The sequence below is a fragment of the Mizuhopecten yessoensis genome, unplaced genomic scaffold (genome assembly GCF_002113885.1).
Source record: "Mizuhopecten yessoensis strain PY_sf001 unplaced genomic scaffold, ASM211388v2 scaffold7147, whole genome shotgun sequence".
NCBI classification, from domain to species: Eukaryota; Metazoa; Mollusca; class Bivalvia; order Pectinida; family Pectinidae; genus Mizuhopecten; species Mizuhopecten yessoensis.
In genome coordinates, this window is record NW_018406904.1 from 78401 (window position 1) to 94456 (window position 16056).

Consider the following 16056-nt stretch of genomic DNA (forward strand, 5'->3'; position numbering starts at 1 on the left):
AAATGGATTTGATGGTTAAGAGGATAAAAGTGGGTTATTAAAGGACATTTAACGACGTTAAACATGACAAAAAGGATATATATATACAAACCTTTATTAAATATCCATACGGACAATGCAACTAACGATGTTTATGTTTCACGCATAATTGACTTTACTGAGCTAGTTAGTGTATAACATGTACAATATTTGCACTGGTTCCACCCCGTTATGCCTCGTCTGTTCCTGCCAAAATTCCAGATAGCTCAATATTTATGTATAAATTATTTATAGATATATATATAAACAAATATTCAATCTTTAAATGTTAAATGTAAATAACGACTTTTATATTTGATGCACCGTATACTTTTGCATAATGGATGCAGAAATTTGTTCTTTAAACATACTAATAGTTATACTAGGCTTAAATCCATTTGTGTTGATGGCCATATTTGTAGATATAATAATGAGTTAGTTGTGATATGTCAATAGTTTAGTTAAGTAAGACACGTGTAACTGATACGAATTGTTCTTCCAATTGTATCCAAACGGGTATACGTACTGGCCGTAGCTCGGAGGTTTTTCTCCGGGAACTCCGGCTTTCCCCCACCACCAAAACCTGGCACGTCCTTAAATGACCACAGCTGTTAATTTGTTTGGTTACATTTTCGCGTCAAAATCTCGGAATATGGTTGTGCATACTTCATATTTATGTCCTTCATCGTCTTTATCGCTTGTGTTCAAAGTGTTTCATGAAGGGAATCAAACTTTAGTATTGGAATGCACTTCGGTAACAGCCGGTATATTTGTAATATACAGCCTCTTGAGCGCCTAAATACGGACTGTACATGTATATCGCATAGGCGTTCAAAAAGGCATGCTAAATTTACACCTATTTGTGCTAAAAAACTTGCAGTAGGCCAAGCCTATAGAAATCTGTCGCATCTCTATCAGAGCTTGGAACAACAGCTTTCGTCGCCATTTGCACCCGAACCAAACGTTGTGACGTCATACTGTACCATTAGGTCATTATTTTCTGTGTTGTCTTTTTGTCCGTAAGCACTAGGAAGATATCCTGATTCTATCTGTTTTTTATATAGACGAATGCATTTGCTTTAGTTTACCGTTACGATCCCATACAGTGATGTTTTCTACAACAAAACCCACAAATAACTCCAAAGAGGCAAGGACTGGTTCAAGTCTAGCGATCTCCTTTCAATTACTTAAGTCGGAAACAGACCGTCGTTCCTTTCTCCTTATCAGTAATAAGGTTTATTCAGAGTGTTTTGCCTATTCATTATGAACGTTTTAAAGGACCTATTGAAATAGTACCACAGTAAGTATGGTACCCATTGTTGTAGAGGGTAGGTTAAAATGTCACCGGACATTGAAAACTTTTGCTAAAAAGAGCACGTCAACACATTATCGTGGATAGGATAATTGTGCTGTGTTGAGCTGATATCTGATTAAATAGATTAATCAATACGATACTAATTAATAGGACCAGTATACCTGTGAGCTATTTGTGTTCGTGCGAACATGAATTAGTAACGTTTTATTTTTTCTCGCATCAAGATATATAGATGGGTATGAATAACACTGATTGGGAAAGTACTGTATAACATGAACATTCGTGGTTTTCGTGGATGCTATTGATTCACGAAAGTAAATACAACGAATTTGAATAGTATACTTGTTTACTGTTTGTTAACATAGGATATCCACGAAACTTTGTACCACGAAACGATCTGAATGGCTTCAAACCACAAAGGAAAGTACCCACGAACATTTCGTATTATACAGTATCGGACATACATGTATCTATTGATCAACAGTCAATAAACGAATGCAGTCTAAAAATGTATGTGGAGACCAGTGTATAAAAACGTATTTAATATATATGTATATAAAGACCAACAGTATATAAGTAGGTAGTTAATATATATGTATATAAAGACCAACAGTGTATAAGTACGTAGTTAATATATATGTATATAAAACCAACAGTGTATAAGTAGGTAGTTAATATATTTGTATATAAAAACCAACAGTATATAAGTACGTAGTTAATATATATGTATATAGTACCAACAGTGTATAAGTAGGTAGTTAATATATATGTATATAAAGACCAACAGTGTATAAGTACGTAGTTAATATATATGTATATAAAACCAACAGTGTATAAGTAGGTAGTTAATATATTTGTATATAAAAACCAACAGTATATAAGTACGTAGTTAATATATATGTATATAATACCAACAGTGTATAAGTAGGTAGTTAATATATATGTATATAAAGACCAACAGTGTATAAGAACATATTTAATGTATATGTATATAAAGACCAACAGTGTATAAGTAGGTAGTTAATATATATGTATATAAAGACCAACAGTGTATAAGTACGTAGTTAATATATATGTATATAAAACCAACAGTGTATAAGTAGGTAGTTAATATATTTGTATATAAAAACCAACAGTATATAAGTACGTAGTTAATATATATGTATATAATACCAACAGTGTATAAGTAGGTAGTTAATATATATGTATATAAAGACCAACAGTGTATAAGTACGTAGTTAATATATATGTATATAAAACCAACAGTGTATAAGTAGGTAGTTAATATATATGTATATAAAACCAACAGTATATAAGTAGGTAGTTAATATATATGTATATAGAGACCAACAGTGTATAAGTACGTAGTTAATATATATTTATATAAAAACCAACAGTGTATAAGTAGGTAGTTAATATATATGTATATAAAACCAACAGTGTATAAGTAGGTAGTTAATATATTTGTATATAAAAACCAACAGTGTATAAGTAGGCAGTTAATATATATGTATATAAAAACCAACAGTATATAAGTATGTAGTGAATATATATGTATATAAAACCAACAGTGTATAAGGATTATTCTGCAGCAAACTGCATTCAAATCGGTTCTTTAGTTCTCTTTTAATTAATTTGTTTCAGTTATTCAGTTTATATCAAGTGATTGAGTTACCGCCCCTTTTAGCGCATGCGCAGATGAGATTAAGTTGCGGACAAAAATAACAATCAATAGAGGATTATTTTGCAGCAACTTTATTCACATGGGTTCATTAGTTCTCTTTTTATTAGTTTATTAAAATTTGCTCTCTTACCTAAATTAGTGACAGAGTTATCTGATAGTTAACCGGAAATTGAGAGTTATCTCCCTTACCAATTTGTTGAAAGTTAGACAGCTGGCGTTTTTCAAATTAGCAAACAATTTGATCGGAAAGATGGTAAGTACTACACCGATCGTTCTGAAATTTGGCAGAATTGTATATTAATGATCGAAGAATTGAATCATGCAGCAATTACCCAAACTCCAAATTGATATTTTGATTTATTTACGATTTATTGTTGAAATGTGCTCACCACGTGGTCTGGAGGAGATCGGTAAATACAGGCAATTTCCTGTGGTCTGTAAGATGATAAGTGCTGCACCGATCGTTCTGAAATTTGGCAGAATGGTATATTAATGATCGAAAAATTGAATCATGCAGCAATTACCCAAACTCCAAATTGATATTTTGATTTATTGACGATTTATTGTTGAAATGTGCACACCACGTGGTCTGGAGCTAAATACAGGCGATTTTCTGTTGTCTTATCAAATTACACTGTATGTATGCTATGATTAAATGACAATATTATCTACACATGCTATTAACAGAGATATATGTACAGAATAGCAGGTATAAAGTATGAAAATAGGTAAAATAACAATATCCCCCCCCCCTCCCCTTCTCACTGCTGGTTATGAAGCCACATGTCACTACCAGTATCTCACTGTTGGTTATGAAGTGACATGTCGCTACCATTATCTCACTGCTGGTTATGAAGCCACATGTCATACCAGTATCTCACTGCTGGTTATGGACTTATGAAGCCACATGTCGCTACCGGTATCTCACTGCTGGTTATGAAGTAACATGTCACTACCGGTATCTCACTGCTGGTTATGATTAGCCACATGTCACTAACAGTATCTTACTGCTGGTTATGAAGCCACATGTCACTACCGGTATCTCACTGCTGGTTATGAAGCCACATGTCACTAACAGTATCTTACTGCTGGTTATGAAGCCACATGTCACTACCAGTATCTCACTGCTGGTTATGAAGCCACATGTCACTAACAGTATCTCACTGCTGGTTATGAAGCCACATGTCACTACCAGTATCTCACTGCTGGTTATGAAGCCACATGTCACTACCAGTATCTCACTGCTGGTTATGAAGCCACATGTCACTAACAGTATCTCACTGCTGGTTATGAAGCCACATGTCACTACCAGTATCTCACTGCTGGTTATGAAGCCACATGTCACTAACAGTATCTCACTGCTGGTTATGAAGCCACATGTCACTACCAGTATCTCACTGCTGGTTATGAAGCCACATGTCACTACCAGTATCTCACTGCTGGTTATGAAGCCACATGTCACTAACAGTATCTCACTGCTGGTTATGAAGCCACATGTCACTACCAGTATCTCACTGCTGGTTATGAAGCCACATGTCACTACCAGTATCTCACTGCTGGTTATGAAGCCACATGTCACTAACAGTATCTCACTGCTGGTTATGAAGCCACATGTCACTACCAGTATCTCACTGCTGGTTATGAAGCCACATGTCACTAACAGTATCTCACTGCTGGTTATGAAGCCACATGTCACTACCAGTATCTCACTGCTGGTTATGAAGCCACATGTCACTACCAGTATCTCACTGCTGGTTATGAAGCCACATGTCACTAACAGTATCTCACTGCTGGTTATGAAGCCACATGTCACTACCAGTATCTCACTGCTGGTTATGAAGCCACATGTCACTACCAGTATCTCACTGCTGGTTATGAAGCCACATGTCACTAACAGTATCTCACTGCTGGTTATGAAGCCACATGTCACTACCAGTATCTCACTGCTGGTTATGAAGCCACATGTCACTACCAGTATCTCACTGCTGGTTATGAAGCCACATGTCACTAACAGTATCTCACTGCTGGTTATGAAGCCACATGTCACTACCAGTATCTCACTGCTGGTTATGAAGCCACATGTCACTACCAGTATCTTACTGCTGGTTATGAAGCCACATGTCACTAACAGTATCTTACTGCTGGTTATGAAGCCACATGTCACTAACAGTATCTCACTGCTGGTTATGAAGCCACATGTCACTACCAGTATCTCACTGCTGGTTATGAAGCCACATGTCACTACCAGTATCTCACTGCTGGTTATGAAGCCACATGTCACTAACAGTATCTCACTGCTGGTTATGAAGCCACATGTCACTAACAGTATCTCACTGCTGGTTATGAAGCCACATGTCACTACCAGTATCTCACTGCTGGTTATGAAGCCACATGTCACTACCAGTATCTCACTGCTGGTTATGAAGCCACATGTCACTAACAGTATCTCACTGCTGGTTATGAAGCCACATGTCACTACCAGTATCTCACTGCTGGTTATGAAGCCACATGTCACTACCAGTATCTCACTGCTGGTTATGAAGCCACATGTCACTAACAGTATCTCACTGCTGGTTATGAAGCCACATGTCACTAACAGTATCTCACTGCTGGTTATGAAGCCACATGTCACTACCAGTATCTCACTGCTGGTTATGAAGCCACATGTCACTACCAGTATCTCACTGCTGGTTATGAAGCCACATGTCACTAACAGTATCTCACTGCTGGTTATGAAGCCACATGTCACTACCAGTATCTCACTGCTGGTTATGAAGCCACATGTCACTACCAGTATCTCACTGCTGGTTATGAAGCCACATGTCACTAACAGTATCTCACTGCTGGTTATGAAGCCACATGTCACTACCAGTATCTCACTGCTGGTTATGAAGCCACATGTCACTACCAGTATCTCACTGCTGGTTATGAAGCCACATGTCACTAACAGTATCTCACTGCTGGTTATGAAGCCACATGTCACTAACAGTATCTCACTGCTGGTTATGAAGCCACATGTCACTACCAGTATCTCACTGCTGGTTATGAAGCCACATGTCACTACCAGTATCTCACTGCTGGTTATGAAGCCACATGTCACTAACAGTATCTCACTGCTGGTTATGAAGCCACATGTCACTACCAGTATCTCACTGCTGGTTATGAAGCCACATGTCACTACCAGTATCTCACTGCTGGTTATGAAGCCACATGTCACTAACAGTATCTCACTGCTGGTTATGAAGCCACATGTCACTACCAGTATCTCACTGCTGGTTATGAAGCCACATGTCACTACCAGTATCTTACTGCTGGTTATGAAGCCACATGTCACTAACAGTATCTTACTGCTGGTTATGAAGCCACATGTCACTAACAGTATCTCACTGCTGGTTATGAAGCCACATGTCACTACCAGTATCTCACTGCTGGTTATGAAGCCACATGTCACTACCAGTATCTCACTGCTGGTTATGAAGCCACATGTCACTAACAGTATCTCACTGCTGGTTATGAAGCCACATGTCACTAACAGTATCTCACTGCTGGTTATGAAGCCACATGTCACTACCAGTATCTCACTGCTGGTTATGAAGCCACATGTCACTACCAGTATCTCACTGCTGGTTATGAAGCCACATGTCACTAACAGTATCTCACTGCTGGTTATGAAGCCACATGTCACTAACAGTATCTCACTGCTGGTTATGAAGCCACATGTCACTACCAGTATCTCACTGCTGGTTATGAAGCCACATGTCACTAACAGTATCTCACTGCTGGTTATGAAGCCACATGTCACTAACAGTATCTCACTGCTGGTTATGAAGCCACATGTCACTACCAGTATCTCACTGCTGGTTATGAAGCCACATGTCACTAACAGTATCTCACTGCTGGTTATGAAGCCACATGTCACTACCAGTATCTCACTGCTGGTTATGAAGCCACATGTCACTACCAGTATCTCACTGCTGGTTATGAAGCCACATGTCACTAACAGTATCTCACTGCTGGTTATGAAGCCACATGTCACTACCAGTATCTCACTGCTGGTTATGAAGCCACATGTCACTACCAGTATCTCACTGCTGGTTATGAAGCCACATGTCACTAACAGTATCTCACTGCTGGTTATGAAGCCACATGTCACTACCAGTATCTCACTGCTGGTTATGAAGCCACATGTCACTACCAGTATCTCACTGCTGGTTATGAAGCCACATGTCACTAACAGTATCTCACTGCTGGTTATGAAGCCACATGTCACTAACAGTATCTCACTGCTGGTTATGAAGCCACATGTCACTACCAGTATCTCACTGCTGGTTATGAAGCCACATGTCACTACCAGTATCTCACTGCTGGTTATGAAGCCACATGTCACTAACAGTATCTCACTGCTGGTTATGAAGCCACATGTCACTACCAGTATCTCACTGCTGGTTATGAAGCCACATGTCACTACCAGTATCTCACTGCTGGTTATGAAGCCACATGTCACTAACAGTATCTCACTGCTGGTTATGAAGCCACATGTCACTACCAGTATCTCACTGCTGGTTATGAAGCCACATGTCACTACCAGTATCTCACTGCTGGTTATGAAGTGACATGTCACTAACGGTATCTCACTGCTGGTTATGAAGCCACATGTCACTACCAGTATCTCACTGCTTGTTATGAAGCCACATGTCACTACCGGTATCTCACTGCTTGTTATGAAGCCACATGTCACTACCAGTATCTCACTGCTGGTTATGAAGCGACATGTCGCTACCAGTATCCCGGTGCAGGGGTGAGTTTTACTATAAGCAACTTAAGTTACGATTTTATCGTAACCTTAACTTACGTTAAATCTCCGTCTTACTAAACTTCGTATTTTAAGTTAGGCATAAAAAACCATCGTAACTTACGACAGCTTAGGGGCTCCCCTAAATTGCGATTTTTCTTAAGTTACGAACTTTCTTAACTTACGTATCTTAACTTACGCAAAAAGGAACATACTCGCGTTCATATTCGAGAAAAATGGCAGCGTTCATCAAATTAAATATAGTAAGAGATTTCCAAGGCGGGTCATTCTGCAGGTGGTTGGTGGCATCAAAGACGGAATACAGCCACAAACTTGGAGATCGCACTCCATCCCTGCCCATATTCAGGTAATTTTTCTGCTTATGTAATTTCTCGGCTTGCGCTACCGGGTCACAGATCTTGGGAAGAGAAAACGACCCTTTGTTAGGCCTAGATCATCTTGTCAAGTTACTGATTTCTCAATAAAACGTAGAACTATTATCAACACAGACATTTTAAAACAATCTTGTGGAAAGGCCATATCACGAGTAATTGTTTAAACGAAGACATTTGATCAGTTTTGAAAAGTTTTCATTCCAAGTTTGCCGATCTCCAGGGACGCTCCGTAAAATATAGGTCAGGGTGTCCTCTCAGAGGTGCGAATTATGTTTATTCTTTGGGAAACACTAAAGACCTGAACGGAGAGGATATTTTCAGGTTTTGACCAGAGTTGATGAACTAAAATTCTGATGTTTTATGATTGTTCACGATAAATTTAAATATATAAGAATATTAATTTGAATTTTCTGATTTATGTCTTCTAATTCTATCATCTCTAGATGAAGTTAATATATGGGAAGGCCTAGACAAGAGATCCAAGAGGAATCATGGCGCCTACCATTGTGTCATTTTCATTAGTTCTATGTCAGTTCTATTGAGTCCCCTTGGCCCAAAGATGCTCCAAACTAAATTAGGATAAAATCCCTTAATTCCTACGGTAGAAGAAGGATTTTCAAGGTTTTACCTCTTTTTCCCCTATTGGGCCCCGCCCCACTGCCCCCAGGGGGGCCACACCCACTGTTTATATACAAAATTGAGTCCCCTTGGCCTAAGGATACTCCAGACCAAATTTAGTCAAAATCTACTTGGTTGTTCAGGACTAGTAGCGTTTGAAAGGAAAAGTTGACGGACGGACGACGGACGCTGCGGTATGGCATAAGCTCCTTTGGACCAAGTGAGCTAATAAAAACAAGGAAAGGAAAGGATTTGTAGCAATGACAAAGTTTATAAACACTGTTAATTAAAATAATAAAGTAGAAACATGTTAAATTGATCACAAACTGGTTCCTTGAGTTTGCTAAAGCCAATTATTAATTGCTAAAAAAATATATGGGGTTTTAGCAACTTCTGCTAAAGGAAATTTTGATCTAAGAGTTTTTGGAGAATTCCCAATGCAAGCTCATGGTATTTAGCTTTTCTCAAGTAAGAGTGCATTTAGATAGAATCAATGTTTCCAGATTTTTCATAATGCTTACGATAACCTACGATATTGTCAGATAAAGTATTTTGAATATTTCTTAATATTATATGACTGGTGCTTATTTCAAGCCCTGATTAGAGGAACGTCATGTGACGAGTATAAATCTGTTACAGACCTCAGCCTATAAAAAGGAAAATGTTACAAACAGCTACTAAACATAGGCCTAGGTAATTTCAGTCTATCCCTGATTCTTTATTGATTGGAGATCGTGCCGTTTAGTTTTAGCAAGAAATACATGTACTAATTCAGCTTTTTTTCAATTTGTATTCAGTTAGCAAGTGTATTTCTGATATAATAAGAAACTTACATGTGCTATCTTCAACTTATCCATACAAGCATTTGGTCTATAATCTGGTTTTAATTGATGTTTGACTTTATTGATACCTATAAGCTTTGCGGACAGAAGTTATTGTTGTCTTTCCTTTAGTTTTGTTTTAACGCTTATGTGGAGCCTATAAATCAGGGATAGACCTCACCTGAAGTCCATAATTGTATAATATTTTTTCATAAAAAACACAGTTTTTTACAACATACAATACCAGTTTTATTGCATATTTTGCCAACATATATCCTTTTGGGTGTGTAAATCCACAAAATGTTAACCTCATCTGGTTGTACATTTAAGTCTACATTTGTAATTTCAGGTCTTGACCTGTCTGAGATTTCTTGCCAAAGGAGATTATCTCTCAGTGATCGCAGATATTCATGGGATATCTAAGTCATCTGGCAGTTTGGTAATCCACCGTGTCATCAATTCAATCTGCGACACTCTGAAGAATATTGAATTCCCCACCACTGTAGATAGCACACAGATTCTTATCCAAGGAATGTCATCAGGTGACGAACACCTTTATGTGTGCAGGAAAGGGTTTCACTCCATAAATGTACAAGGGGTAGTAAATTCAGACTTGAGGTATGCAGCAAAACTAAGTTTAAAGTTATTCACATGTAGTATACACAATTCAAACAATCATCTTCATTTGTCAGAAAAGTTTCAAAAGCAATGTTTTACCAATGTGAAGTCTCATATCCCTTTAGCCTCCTCCTTTCTGTTATCTTTATCTTTTCAATCTGCTATGAATTAAAAAAAAGGTGATTTTGGAATACAGTGCTAATCAGTTCTGGCCATGCCAAATTCCTACAAAGTTTGACACAACCATATTTGAACTTTTACCTTTAAATTTGACCTTGACCTGGCACATAATTTTGACTAAATATGAAGTCTCTGTCTCATATACATGTAGTCCAAAATGTTATGGGTAATGGTAAGAGTTCTTGACAGACAGACCAGAAAATGATTTTGGTTTCGGTTTTCCTCCCACAAAACTAAAATGACCTAATGATCTTGTTTATTGCATAGCAAAATCACATTCATTTAACATAACAAAGGATTTCACATCTCAATTGCAGATTTACAAATGCAGTATGCAAATTCCCAGGATCTACACATGATGCATTTATTCTGCAGAGCAGCTTTTTACCAGGCTATCTGTCACATATAAAAGATGGAGGTTGGCTGTTAGGAGACTCAGGGTATATATCCTTTAAAGGAGTGGCTTATGACCCCAATCAACAATCCAAGACCTGGTCAGGAAGAGCGGTACAATTCAGCTCACTGTCGCACAAGGAATGTCGTAGAAAGGGCATTTGGTGTGCTGAAAGCCCGTTTCAGGTATGTAGCCAATGTAATATGTAACCAGTTTTTGCAGCATTTAATGAAACTTTAGGGTGGTGTAGGGTTGAAAGTTCTTTGTAGCCCACCATTATCAGACGGTGAGCTATTCAAATCGCCTGTGGTCCGTTCGTCAGTCATCTATCCGTTGAGGAGGTAAAAAGCTAGAAAAAAAATGAAATTTCCAATAAAGAAAATTGACAAAATCAGTGCTTGATATTATATTACTGAGATCCTACAGAAGGGACAGTGTGTTGGTACGATTTACTACAATCTAGCATATATGACTAGATTACGGAGACAAACTGACCATAGACTAAAGACTGATTGACATGTACAGAAAAGTTACAGCTCTAACATGCTTGCCAGTAGCGAGGATTTTAAGACAAATAGTTGAATTATTGTTTACATATTCAATCCGACACTCCAGGACAAATTCTATATCCTAAGACATAATGTTAATATTACATTTGACACAATTGTAATTGCGTATGTACACAAGATAACTAGAGTGTTGTTTATAGGCTAGCGAAAATAATAAGTTGTGGGCAAGATGTCGGACCACAAAGAGTTTTCATCAGCATTAACTGATAGCAAATCAATGTTAAGTTTGTAACATATTTGAACAACAACAATATGTTTACACTAGACCTAAAATGTCTAAAGAGCTCATATACAATAGGGTAGAAAACTACTTACTCTTTGCCAGTCTTTTGGACCTAGTTTCATTTTAAGTGCCGGAGCACACAACGTGCTTTCAACACATGTTGACTACCTCCGGTTATGGTAAGTTCCGAAACTGGCGACTGTAAATGCAAATATACGGAATAATTCTGAATCACAAATGATCGAAGGGAGGTAACTCCTCCAGGTTATAAGCATAAACGGACCTAAGATTTTGGTAACAGCACAGGTGGCAATTTTGGATTTTAAATGTAGAGTTTTGTTATCTATATATTTCTCAGAAACTACAGGAGAGATCTTTCTCAGCTGTATGTTGATTTGTAGATCTATGTAATAAAGATCCACCCATGGTTGGTGCCATTAGATTCATCTATAATCTCTATTTAACTTATTAGAAGTATATAAAGATGAAATTGATGAATTGAAAGATGATGTTCAACCCTAAAATAACAATAACAATTAACTTATAAGCACATAGACATATACACAGAATGATCAGAATTTAAAGATATAAATCATTCAAATGTGGCAAGTGAAAAAAAATTGTTAACAGCTGTTCCTTAAATTTCATTAGGTGCCTACATAAGACTGGAGGCAGTCTTCCTTATCAACCACAAAAGTGTGCCAAAATAATTGAATGTGCCATCCGGCTACATTATTTTGCGATTGACCATAGAGTGCCACTAATGGAAGCAGTGGAGCCAGAGGTTGGAAACGATCAATTCATTGTACCAACAGTCAACAACAACATGACTGCCTCAGCTATACGAGGAAGACTTGTACAAAGATTCTGAATGTAAGTAGTCAGTCAGTCTTTCCAACAATATTTTTTTTAAATGAAAAAGAGTTATTTTCCTTACTCCGGATTCTCATCTGGCAATTTGTCAGCTTGAAACTTTATTTGCAAAGCACATCAGAACATTCTATATATAAATATATATATATTGATCAAATATTAATCAATATGAAGACAAAAAACTGATTAAGACCAATTGAAAATTTGTTGCAAAAGAAATTACCAAAAACAGCTTTGTCAGTATTATTTCATTTTATTTTTTAATGATTGGTGATAATGAGAGTGGCGGGGAAGCTTTGGAGTCTGCTGCTAAGTCTGATGATGCAATTTGTTCAATAGCTGCTGTTCTACGTCTTTGCAGCTGGAGCATCTCATTCATAATCAGAAGGTTTTTTTCCCTGTACTCTTCAACCTTTTCCATTTTCTCTTTTTCAAACAAAAGGAACTGTTCTTGAACACTTGCCTCTCCTGAGTGAACCCCTACAAGTCAAGGTTTCAATACAATACAATAACAGAAATGAAAAAGTAATAAATATAACTCAAGTTACATTCTTATGTAACTGAAACTATACATGGTTTCCATTTCAGTAACACATTACTAGTTATTCAAAAAAATAAAATGTGTATCACTTCTATACATTAGCAAACATACAACTTTTTATTTATATATCTTAGCAACTTATGCAGTCACGCGAGCATACAAATTGAATAATGCTTATATTCACATTCTTTCACCACTTTAATACTTCAAAAGGTAGATTCAAGTGTATGAAAAAGATCAATATGACTCAGGTGAGCATTATGACACATATTGGGTCAACAAGAGTCAATCTGCATATATATCACCTCTTTTCTGTCCTTTGGTTTGGTGCTTGCTCCAACTTGTGGAAGGCAGAGGTTGATTTTCTTCACATTCGTCTGAAATGTACAAAGCATAACCACTACATAACTGGCAATCTACTAACGATAACATTTTCCTTCTACTTCAGCTCTGATCTGTAACAAGAAGAATGACATCTCCTTTTAATTAAGAGGAAACATGTGTCTGACACTGAAATAATATTACAATAATATAATAAATAAGATAAAGTAATTTATATTCATTCTTTCATATTTTTAAACATTCTACCTGTCTTACCATACTGGACATAGTTAGCAATGTCAACTTACTTTCAACACCTAGGGATATATCCAAACTTGTAATTGTTTTCAACTTCTTTCTGCAGCTTGCATTGTTACCTGTGTACAAGGAAAAAGATCATTATAATTATCAATGGAACAATTAAATAAATCTCATGATCAATTTTCAGCTTATCTGACCCGAAGGGTGATGTTATTGGGCCATTATCATGCAGAGATGAAGGGCTACCAACTTTGTTAAAATTTTAATGACCTTGACTTATAATCAAGATCAAATATGTTAAAATCTTGTAACGACTTCTCCTGAATAACCATAAGGCCAATGATGATGATATTTGGCCAGTTGCATGCTTGGATTAAATGACCTTCAAACATATTCAAGGTTACAGGGGTCAAATGTGTTTTAAGCATTTAACAAGTTATTTTGAATGACTTTAACTCATTTACCCCTGAAATTTCATAATGAACTATTCCATCCTTTGAATTGGAAGAGTTTAGATGTGTCTTCAGGGGTGAATGAGTTAAGTCAAAATACTGATATGTTGCCTATAGGTTTTTTATAGTCCACTTCGAAGGTTACTATTGTGAGAGTAATACCAGATGAGTGATGCAGGCCCATTGGGCCTCTTGTTTTCTTTATTTTAAAATGATGATTTACCACTCACCTTGTGTGGAGGGGTTCATCTGACACCAGACCTGGTATAATGGCGGACTGGCTCAGGGTCGATGAACATTCTTTGACTATAATGATAAATAACACTAGTTTGCCTTATGTTATCGCAATCAGAGTAAGATCCCCACCCTCTAGCCATATATACAAAAGCGAGAATTGAGAAACAAATAAACATATATTCCAACAAACAGGGATAATCAATGAGTGTGCCATAGGGCCATTGACCACTCAAAACTGAAATTGACCCTCAATGTTTCAAGTTTCTTTTAATTTAACATAAAATGACCCCTCTTTATTTTGATATTGATTACAAATAGCTGAAGTTGACCCACTGTCTTCAAATTCCAGGATTTCCCCTGTACTCATGGAGACTAATTAGTCTCTGGGTCATAACTTTTAAATGGTTAAGATTTCCACCCCATGATAATTATAATTAGGGGATAGTACGTTGTTTGAGTGGCTATACTGGCGATTAGACAGGTCGAGAGTTTAAACCAAATTTCATGTTCTAATCGCCAGTATAGACACGAAAAACAATGTACTATCTACTACGCTAATATGTTTACCAACTGATCAGAATCTAGCTCTCTATCTCTCTCTTCCCTCTCTCTGTCTCTTTTTCATCACCTCTCTGTCTGTCTGTCTGTCTGTCTGTCTCTCTCTCTCAATTAAAGCCAATGTAAATATATATGGTATATGCCATCTTGATAACTTGTAGTAATATTGTAGGGAAAGGGCTTAATATAAGTTGTAAAACTTGTGCCCAACTCCCATTGTATATAAATTACAATAAAATATGTTTTAAAAAAAATATATGTTTAGAAACATTGTATTTCCTTGTACAAAAGTATGTAGTAAAATAGCGACGTAGTAAAATACTGGCGGCGTGTCATTCTGCAGCGGACTGACCAATAGGAAAGAAGCTTTCAGAAGTAGGTCATTAGGCCCCGCCCATACTGGCAAGAGCTCGATCCGTATGTTGACGAGGCGGAATATTTGGATTGTTCGTGAACGTCCTGTTACCAAAGTTTATACGACACATTTGGATCAATATTGACCAAGTTCTTACATTTCCATGTCAGTATGTATACCAGTCTGTGCTTATTGACAAAATTGGTGATTATTTGTATAGATGTGTGAAGAGTTTTGTGTAAATGCATACAACACATGCGAAACGTTTCATTTGATTTTTGATCTAAATAGGCCTAGATGCCTTCACACGGATGGAACAAACGTTTCAGTAATAAATAAAGGTAAGAACAAAGAATGTGTAATTTTTACTTTTTAATTCATTCAACAAATGCATTTCATCGGTCGTTTCTGTTCTGTTGCCTACTAGCCTTATCAGCAGGATTTAGCCAAGAGGCGAGCTTGACGCCATATTGTTTTGGTTAGAAACTGGGCATGGCAAAAGTGCGATGGGAGGAGCTTAACACGATTGATCATGATTCTATCGCAGATAAGAACATGATCCGTATCCAATCAAAACACACATTGCAAACGAATCGTGTTAGAATGATATATATATATAAAATTGCTAGGCATAGAGAGATGAACCTAATCAAGTAATCAAGATATTCTAGATGGTCTAGCCATTATAAAACCTAGGGACTAAGTTTCTGGATCACAACCTGTAAACAATTGAGATCCACGTCCCATAACCATAAAGACAACTGCTGCATATAAAGAAATGATCAGAATCAACATTAAATAACATACCACTCTCTGACTCTGCTGTATCAA

The 16056-nt window shown here is 37.1% G+C and overlaps 1 protein-coding gene and 1 pseudogene across 1 annotated transcript; one reads left to right on the forward strand and one right to left on the reverse strand.

Moving 5' to 3' along the window:
- The first annotated feature begins 3236 nt into the window (after positions 1 to 3236).
- On the forward strand, positions 3237 to 12677 carry LOC110453178 (annotated as a pseudogene).
- A 76-nt stretch (positions 12678 to 12753) lies between these two features.
- LOC110453167 lies at positions 12754 to 14376 on the reverse strand. Its single transcript, XM_021502018.1, has 4 exons — positions 14306 to 14376; positions 13671 to 13739; positions 13347 to 13418; positions 12754 to 12980 (listed from the first exon to the last, which is right to left on the reverse strand). Exons 1-4 carry the CDS (start codon positions 14322 to 14324, stop codon positions 12754 to 12756), a joined length of 387 nt encoding a protein of 128 aa, XP_021357693.1. The 5' UTR covers positions 14325 to 14376.
- Between the last annotated feature and the right edge of the window lie 1680 nt (positions 14377 to 16056).

Excerpts from the sequence above, each read along its gene's own strand:
- LOC110453167 (XM_021502018.1), bottom strand. Across the intron at positions 13,419-13,670 it reads TATATCCCTAGGTGTTGAAA|ACGAATGTGAAGAAAATCAA; the intron begins GTAAGTTGACAT and ends TGTACATTTCAG. Across the intron at positions 12,981-13,346 it reads AACCAAAGGACAGAAAAGAG|GGGTTCACTCAGGAGAGGCA; the intron begins GTGATATATATG and ends CTTGACTTGTAG.